Source organism: Chrysochloris asiatica, unplaced genomic scaffold (genome assembly GCF_000296735.1).
Source record: "Chrysochloris asiatica unplaced genomic scaffold, ChrAsi1.0 scaffold00103, whole genome shotgun sequence".
NCBI lineage: Eukaryota > Metazoa > Chordata > Mammalia > Afrosoricida > Chrysochloridae > Chrysochloris > Chrysochloris asiatica.
Genome location: NW_006408621.1, coordinates 3,983,341 through 3,993,161, shown reverse-complemented (window position 1 = coordinate 3,993,161; position 9,821 = coordinate 3,983,341). Strand labels below are relative to the sequence as shown.

General features: G+C 39.1%; 1 protein-coding gene across 1 annotated transcript in view; it reads right to left on the bottom strand.

Annotated features, from left to right (window-relative positions):
• The window catches only part of MYOM1 (myomesin 1), a 161,101-nt gene that overhangs the window by 92,178 nt on the left and 59,102 nt on the right, over nt 1-9,821 (bottom strand). Inside the window, exons 14-17 of the mRNA XM_006867294.1 lie at nt 9,225-9,399; nt 6,281-6,402; nt 4,424-4,705; nt 1,507-1,703 (exon numbers count right to left, since the gene is read on the bottom strand). Of these exons, the coding sequence (XP_006867356.1) occupies nt 1,507-1,703; nt 4,424-4,705; nt 6,281-6,402; nt 9,225-9,399 (776 nt within the window). The remainder of the gene's footprint in view (nt 1-1,506; nt 1,704-4,423; nt 4,706-6,280; nt 6,403-9,224; nt 9,400-9,821) is intronic.

The window sequence follows — 9,821 nt, the reverse complement described above, 5'->3', positions numbered from 1 at the left end:
TTCTGCTCCCGTAAAGATTTACAGCCTTGGAAACCCTGTACAGGGTCTCTGTGAGTCGGAACCGACTCCACGGCACATAACAACAACAACAACAAGGTGTTCAACATTCTATTTACCTCGTGTGTCAACTACATCCTAGGGTGACCACCAATGAGTCACACCATTTCTAAATCTTCTCCCCTTGTGTGTGGGTGAAACCTATGACTTTCATCTAACCAATATAATATGGCACAGGCATCGGAACATCTATATCTTGATTGTATTATGTTATATAGCAAGCCTAATCAGTAGATTTTGAGTTCATCAAAAGGGAAATTATCCAGGATGGGCCTGACTAAATCAGGTAAAATATTAAGTGAAAGTCTAGGCCTTTATTGAAGAACCACACTTTTCTGATGGCCATATTATGACCTGCCTGGAAAGGACTGCCTCTTAGGGCTACCAATAGCCTGAATGAGCTTGGAAGAAGAATCCAAACTCCAGATGAGAACTGAACTTGCTGACACCTGTATTATATAGAGGCTCCAGCTAAGTCACACCCACACTCCTGATCAATGGAAACTGTCAGCTGGTAAATGTGGGTTGTTTTAGGACACAAAGTTTGTGGTAATATGATATGTGACATCAGAAAACTCACACATGATCAGGTAAAAATCAAATGAATTTTAAGTGAGGACTCAAAATATTCCATTTATATAAAGTTTCTGCTCATTACTAAGTAATCTAATTTTTCTATAACAGTAGAAAAATTGGGGTATTAGAAGAGTAAATATATGGCATAAAATAACGAATGTGAAGGAATTAGTAAAATAGGAATGGAGGAAATATACTAGTGTGAAAAAAGTCATGAAATATCAATAATCCTTAAAATAAAAAATATCATTTTAACGTTCAATATCATTGAACGTTAAAATGCTCAACAAATTGAGGCATTTATAGAATCAGCTGGGTTAACAAAGTTTATCTATTTATGATGTAAACCAAGACATAATCTTATCTATACCTGATTTGTATCTACAAGAGTCTTTGTCCAAACAATAACTGAGGACATAATAGACTATTATGTGATGTAATAACAGAATAATATAAGCACCTTTAAATAATTTTTTTTTACTTTAAAATTAGCTTTATTTTACCATCTTGGGCTCATTTTGACTAAACACACACACATATACAATGGAAATAGGAGAAACAAAATGGATTGGTTACAAGGTACTGGATGTGTGCAAAAGAATCCTGGTGGCACAGTGGGTTAAGCATTGGGCTGCTAACTTCAAGGTTGGTGGTTCAAACCCATCAGTCATTTTGCTGGAGAAAGATGAAGCAATCAGCTTCTGGAAAGATGTACAGCCTTGAAAACTCTATGGAACAGTTCTACTCTGCCCTGTAGGGTTGTTATGAGTTGTAATTGGTTCTGTGCCAGTGGGGTGGGTGTGTGCATGCATGCGCACGCAGGGGTATGATCATATATGTGACAATCGGCACTTGGGAATGCCACATACTTACCTTATATGCCTGATCACTGACAGCCTTAATGTTGGCTTCTCTCCATTTTCCTGGCACCCCACCAATCACTTCGCGGAAGTTCACATAGTAGCCAGTAATATCAGTCCCTCCAGTCTTATCTGGCTGCTTCCATCCAAGAACCATTGAGTCACGAAAACTTTCAAGACTAGTGATATCATAGGGTGGCGATGGTGTCGCTGTAGCAATATGAATAGCGTGTGAGTAGACAGAAACGCATCCCTGATTCCATGTAGATTAAACTGGTTGAGTTGATACCATTTATGAAGGCAACAGATCTTGTAGTAAAAAAACATCTAAAATAAGAAACTTCTCAGAAACTTGGCATCCGATTTAGTATATGAAGAAAAATTTACACAAAAAACCTGCAGTGCAATCATTATTAAAAACAAATGAAGATCGTATGCTCCTAAAGAAGAATTCATTTGGAAACATTACCAGCAAAATGATGAAGTTCCTGAAAAAAGGATTCTATTCCCCAGAAGAAGAAATCTCACCCCTACCCAGATATTTTTTTTCATATGCTTCTTTACATAGCTTTCTTTTCATTTGCTTCCTGAGGAAAATGGAATATGTATATCAATTTTTGCACCAATTCACTTATTTAGAATTTCCATTCTAAATAAATTCCAAGATTTATTCTTGAACTTCCCCATTCAGCCATACTCACTGTTGTAAGACCTTACAACTATATAGATTCTATTTGTTTGCACAACAAGAAAATTCCTATTCTAGAGCTCAGTTAAATGCAACCTTTAAAAAAAAAAAAAAAAAAAAATTTGAAAACAGGCATAATCTTCCATGTGACTCTCTCTAGAATGATATGACAGTTTTATGATAATTTATGATAGTTTTATAGCAGTATTTAACCTACTGTTGGACTATTATTAGGAAAGCACAAAATACTAACAAGCTGTCACTGTATTTATTACTGCCTAGTTCTGGTGTGATACTATGGATCAGCACTGGACTGTGAACCACAAGGTCAGCAGTTCAAACCCTTCAGCTGCTCCTTGGAAACCTATACAGGGTCACTATGAGTCAGAATTGACTCGATGGCAGTTAAGTTAGAAAAAACATATTTAGGAGATACTTTTTAAATTTTCTTCATTTGTGGTGGTTTTGGTGATCAATGTCTCACTACTTAAAACTACTGAAATCATAGATTTAAATGCAGGGGGAAGAGAAAACAGTCTGGAGAAAGAATACAGAGAGAAATCTGTCTAAAGGTAGACTAGTGTCAAAGATAATTTTCTGACTATTCAGTTGGGTTATAGGAGGTACATTGTTATTGCTGTTGTTAAGTGCTGTCGAGTTGGTTCCGACTCACAGTGACCCTGTATACGCTTTACGAGGTTACAAATCTTTTTGGGGAGTCCTGGTGTGGTGCTGTGGGTTAATGCACTAGACTGCAAAGTCACTTTGAACTGCAAGGTCAGCGGTTCAAGCTCACCAGCTGCTCCTTGAAAACCCTACACAGGGTTGCTATGGATCAGAACTGACTTGATGGCACTTAACAACAACAACAAATCTTTTTGGGAGCAGAGGTATAGGAATGATCTTTTTAAAAAGATTTTTGGAACAATGAAGCCTTCTTCCTTCATTCTCTAATTTTTCAAAAAATTTTCTTTCTTTTCCTTTTCCTTTCTATTTCAGAGCAATGTTGAATGTGAACTCTCAGATTAATATCTTATGTCATCTTGAGTTGAAGAAACCAATAAACGTGTCAAAAATTAGAAGAGTTTACAGAGGTTGAGGCAGGATAGAAAAAGGGGATGGATATAACTGATCAAAATATGAGAGTCATCATTTCTTATTTATTTGACAAGAAAAACATTGTATATTAGAATATATAATCTACCAAATATGCTAGTCAGATAATTGTTAACTTACTGATTGTTGTTGTTGTTAAGTGCCATCAAGTCGGTTCCAACTCATAATGACCCACGTAGGGTTTCATAGCAACAGCTGGTGAGTTATAACCACCAACCTTATGGTTCAAACTGACCTTGCAGTCCAGTACATTAACTTGCAATGCCACACCAGGACTTACTGATTGTTGTTATTAAGTGCCGTTGGGTCGGTTCCGACCCATAACAATCCTGTATAGAGTTTCCAAGGAGCAGCTGGTGAGCTTGAACTGCCGACCTTGCGGTTCAAGCCGACTTTGCAATTCAGTGTATTAACCCATAGCGCCATACCAGGACTCCAGGAATTACTGATAAACAGTCTGAAATAAGTCAGTTCTTGGAAAGCAGATTGTTATATATATCCAGTGCTATAGGATAAGCACTGGACCACTAACTGCTAGGTCAGCAGTTCAAAACTACCAGCTGCTCCTTGGAAACCATTATGAGTCAGAACTGACTCAATGGTACTTAATAACAACAACAACAAAACTTTTCATGGCACTTCAGAGATAAAATTACTTATATTTATTTGAATTAAATGTGAAGGATAATTTGAAAACCTGAGGCTAAACCACAGAAGTTAACAGTTATCCTGGTAAAATATCCCTTCTTTGCGAAATATTTTTCTTACCCATGGACCAAACACAAATATTTCAAAACACCTCACCTAAGCGCTAATCTCCAGTTCTCTAAGCAAAATGAGTTCAAAGATGAATTCACATTTGCTTGGCCAAACCAAATAGGACTCTGCATCCAAGTTATTTAAAAAATTTCCACTGCCATCAAGTCTAATGAATCAGGTACAAAAGCTATATAGAATGACTTTGATCACACATTAGACAGAAGTATTCCCAGTGGATCTGAAAACACATAGAATCAGGAATGAATGGTGATGAACGTGGACAGAGATGGAAGAATGTGACGTAGACAATGGGAGGTGAATACACTGATGGAGACAGATGGAATGGTTTTACTCTCCCAGTGCTCACCTACGTCCTTCTTCTTTTTCAGAGGGCCAGACTTACTTTTCCCTTTAGGAGCTGCTGGTGGTGGGATAGGCTCGTCCTGAACTGTTTCACTTACTTTACTCACTTCTGTTTTGCCCAGTTTGTGAGAGCTACCGGGCAGAGTAGGTTTGTTAAGTTTGCTACCAAGCAAAGCATCTTTCTTAGAGGTTGGCTGGGAGGCTTCATGCATGCCTCCCCGGAAGTCTGTTAGTCCACCAGGCGTGTCACTCAGTTCAGGGCACACATCTTGAGACACTCCTCCCCCTACAATTGCCAGATAATAACAAAAACACTTTGAGCCCAAAGACAGTATAAAGTGCTCTTATTTAACAGAACAAAGAGATAAACATTTGGACCACAAAACGAAAACATCTTGACTTAACAGAAACCACTTGGATTTGTGAGCTATATGGAAAACGCACACATAAATTACACCAACAAATATTTCAACTTCTCCAGATTCAAGAGAAAGCAGAAATGAGAACAACAACAACAAAATCACAGGCAGAACAGTAACCACTTTGATTTGCAAAACCCAAAGTTTTAGTCTCTATATATAAAAAAGCAAATCTCAGGCATTTCTTAAGAGACCTAATCTCTATTACTCAACAGAATGGGAAAATGACACAAAAGACATACTATTAATGACCTTGATTTTATAACAGAGTTACGTACATTGCAGCAACAGTGATAGTCTGTCTGTGTCTCCCAATCTCAAAGAAGCATGTTCACAACTGTCAATTTCAGACCAAAACCAAACCAAGCCATGAGTCAATTTCAGCTCATGGTGACTCCATGTGGTACGAAGTACAACCGTTCCACAGGGTCTTGTTGACTGAAATCTTATGGAAGCAGACTTCCAGGCCTTTCTTTTGCAGAGCAGCTGGTGGGTTCAAACTGACAACCTTTAGGTTAGTAGTCAAGCATAAACCATTTGTACAACCAGGGCTGCCTGCTCATTTTATAAGACATGCTAATTGAAAACAATTGTTAATAATTTTTTTTTTCTATTCAAATATGTGTTACAATATCATAGAAGGAGCACTGGTGATGCTATGAGTTAGGCAGTGGCTGCTAACTGCAAGGTTAGCAGTTTAAACCTACCAGCCACTCTGCTAGAGAAAGATGAGGTTGTCTGTTCCCATTAAGATTTATAGTCTTAGAAACCCTAAATAGGGTCACTATGAGTTAGAATTGATTTGATAGCAGTGGGTTTTTGAGTTATATCACAGATTTCCTTTTTATTGCTCTCAACTACTTTTGCCTAGTTCAATCCAAGATTGGGAGGTACATCATGCACATACATGTAATTACTTTGTTACTGGTTTTATCCTGATGGTTACTCTGCAAGCAGAGATGAAACATATGATTAATCAACCACATAAGCCTAGTATGAATTCTACTGCTTATACAAAGAATGTGAATGCGCTATTAGTGAAGACAAGCCAGCTCTGTCACAGAGGAAAGGACTTTTTACAGACGAGATAACATGTGTTATGGGTGAGGTGATCTACCACTTTATGGAATCGGATGGTGCTTCACAGTCCAGGATGAGCATAAAGTTAGAACGGAGTTTCCCACAAGGGTTCACGGGAAATGGCGGAGGAACCTGGACTTGTGGAGATGAAAAGGCTACAGAAACTGGATGAGTGACAGCAATCTGAAAATGACGCTATAGACAGTTAGATGTTACCAAGACTCAGAGAAAATGATTGGCTTAGGATGGAACCATCAAGCAATGGGAAAAGCTTAAAACAGTTTCTGGAGAGTATGGTATTTTCCTGTATAACTGAAAAAAATTCATTCTTATCCCTACAAAATTATGGGTAAGAAACTTACCAATAGCAGCTTTTACTTCAATAGCTTCTGAATCCTGTGAATAGTCACTAAGTCCAGCTGCATTAACGGCTCTGACTCGGAAGATGTAATTCTGACCTGTTACCAATCCATGACAAGTAAATCTAAAAACAAACAAAACAAAATCTTAAAAGCTGTCCTAGGAAGAAAATTGGGGAAAGGATTGTTTAACTGAATGAGCTGACTCTAAAAAAAACCATAATTCTTCTTTTTAAAGAAGGAAGGACAAGTTGTCCAGAGGTCTAAGTAACGTAAATGCTTTAAACCAAGAAGGAACTAAGGCAATTTTCTGGAGTCCTGGTATATATAGTGTGGTGGGTTAATGCGCCATGCTGAAAGTAGGTTTGAACGGCAAGGTTAGCGGTTCAAGCTCACCAGTCGCTCCTCGGAAACCCTATACAGGGTCGCTATGAGTCGGAACCAACTCCATGGCACTTACCAACAACAATTTTCTAAGCTCACTCTATTGAAAAATGAAGAGTCCTGGTGTGACTTTGGATAAGCCTCAACATTTCTGAGCCTCTGTTTGCTCATCAGTAAAACGGACATTATAATGCCTACCTTGTAAAAATACGAATTGGGCTGTGAAACGCAAGGTCAGCAGTTCAAAACTACCAGTGGTTCCGCGAGAGAAAGATGAGGCATTCTGCTCCCGTAAAGATTTACAGCCTCGGAAACCCTGTGCAGGGTCACTATGAGTCGGAACCAACTCCATGGCACTTGACAACAACAACAAAGTACTTTGAATGTGATTGATGACCTAGGCATATACTAAGTCTGTAACATAGATACCATATCACAGAGAGCTAGTCACCGTATTCCTGCTTGCCAGGGAAGGTACAACTACCTGAAAATGACACTAGGATCTGAAGAATCAGTGAAAAATGAACTCCAGAATTATCACTTAGATCTGAGGATCCAATAATGAGTTACGAGTCCATGGGCAGTTTCATATATAAAACAACCTTACTCTTTAATAGTTATTTTTGCTATAAATGGCTATTACATGAATCACTGTGACATTGAATTCTACCCTAAGAACTGAAACCAGAGGAAACAGCATGTTTACTATTAGCACATTCACATAGTTAATAAAGGCAGCAAGATTGAGGCCAGCCCTTCAGTCCTTCGGGCCAGCTCAGTCCAATGAATATTTATTGAGCATCTCAGTGCTCCAGACACTGAGCTAGGGATGGTGAATATGAAGAGGAATAAAAGATGGTGCCTGCCCACCCTAGAGCAGTTCTCAGTCCGCTGCCTGTTCCCGGAGAGGCAGATTCCACCTATCCTCCCAGGGTGTGTCTCAGCAGGCCAGGTACAAGCTGGAGAATTCAGAATAAAGGTGACTGCTGAAACAGGCACAAAACTTGCATAGCACAGTTTTTCCTCTCTATCAGTTGTCTCTAGTCTCTCATGTTCTACAAAAGAGCCAATTCATCCTATTAGGGTCCTTGGACTTAGAAGTGGCCCAAACTAGGAGTTGCCTAACAAACCCATTAGACAATTTGGGGATATTTCCCTCTCAGACTGGCCCTAAATCAAAGAGGCATCAAGTTTGGGTGTAGGCTACAATTCACCACGAGATTACAAAGCTAGTTGATAAAATATTTGAGGGCAAAACAAAATAAAAATCACTTAATACTGATTTGAACATGTTGATGTTTAGAATTTGTAAAATGGTGATACCTTTTTTCCAGTAGTGTAGGGCTTACGAGTCAGGCTGCTAACCTCAAGGTCAGCAGTTCAAAACTACCAGCTGTTCCACTGGAGAAAGACGAGGTTTTCTGCTCCCATAAAGATTTATAGCTTCAGAAACCCTGTACAGGGTCACCATGAGTCGGAACTGACTCCACAGCACACAACCACCGCCATGTGCCTTTAAGTCATCCAAATGCCATTAAAAGTCCATTTAAAATGCTTGGGTAATATGTGTTAGGTAGAGTCTCTTACATCATTTTGGATATTAAAGATAAAAATATACCAGTTGCCATAGAACCGATTCTTACTTATAGTGAATCCAAGGTTGTTAGAGTGGAACTGTGTTCCCTAGGCTTTTCAATGTTTCAGAAATGGATGACAAGGCTTTCTTCCTCGGTGCTTCTGGGTGGACTCAAATCTCCAAGCTTTTGGTTAACAGTGAATGTGCTGAGTTAACCGTTTGCACCATAAAGGAGCTGCGAAGATCAGAATAACCTACCTACTGCCATTGAGTTCATTCCAACTCACAGCAACCCTGTAGAGGGTTTCTGAGGCTGTAAACCTTTGTGGAGCAGAAAGCCTCATCTTTCTCCCATGGAATCGCTAGTGGGTTTGAAATGCCAAATCTGAGGTTAACAGTCGTCCAGTGCTTATCCTACATCACCATCAGGGCTCCCTAAAGACCAGGATTTCGTTTGTTTTTTATGTGGGCCATTGAATTGGTTCCAACTCATAGTGATCTCGTATAGGGTTTTTGAAAGTGGCTGGTGGGTTTGAATTGCCAACCTTGCAGTTACCAGTTCATTGCTTACCCTACAATGCCACACCAGGGCTAAAAGATCAGAATTGTTGTTGTTCAGTGCTTTGGTGTCAGTTCTAGCTCATAGCAACCCTGTATAGGGTTTCCAAAGAGCGGCTGATGGCTTGAAACACCAGTCCTGTGGTTAGCAATACAGTGCTTATCCCACAGCATCACAGAGGAGTGAAAAGAGAACAGATAGCATAAAGGGAAAACATTTTAGAAAAGAGATTTAAAATGAACTCTTACGTTATCGCTGACATTGCATGTTTCTAAGTATTGAGCACCACAAGTTAACCTTTAAACAAATGTATTACCTGCAGACATGCTGCATTGGATGCCTATATGGGACAGTCTTCTCTTTGCACCACTGTGACTCTACATCCCTATCCTCCTCAACCCCATCTCCGTGCCCTCCCCAGCTGTTACCGTGAGCCCTTCACGGGGTTGTTGTTGCAGGGTTCCCACTTGCCAGAGCCGACAACACTGGACTCTATGTAGTACCCCACCAGCTCTTTTGCATCTTTGGGTTCCTCCCAAGTAACTACCACTGAGGTATCTGTGTTTCTGCTTGGTATGATTTTGCTGGGGGCTTTGGGAATATCTAAGAAAAGAGGAAAAAAAGGGTCAAAACCAGGGTGACTGTAAAAAATTCATTCTTCTTATGTATGTACATATACACATACATACAAACTTGGCAAGAAATAATCATGTCAAGCTTTGCTTTAGTTTATAATATATTTAACAACACAGAAAACAGGCAAACAAAATGTTTATAATGATAAACCAAATATTCTTTAACACATTAACTGACTCTAGAAAAAAAAAGTCATTAGCTGTATTTTTGTAGGAATCCTGATGTGGCGTTATAGGATAAGCAGTAGACTGCTAACTGTAGGGTCAGTGGTTTCAACCCACCAAGAAAACCTTTGTAACTCCTGGAGAAGTTTCCTTATCATAAATAAAAATAATTTTTTTGGCCTTAACATATAAATCAAATTAAGCCTCAATTTAAGTTTATAACAT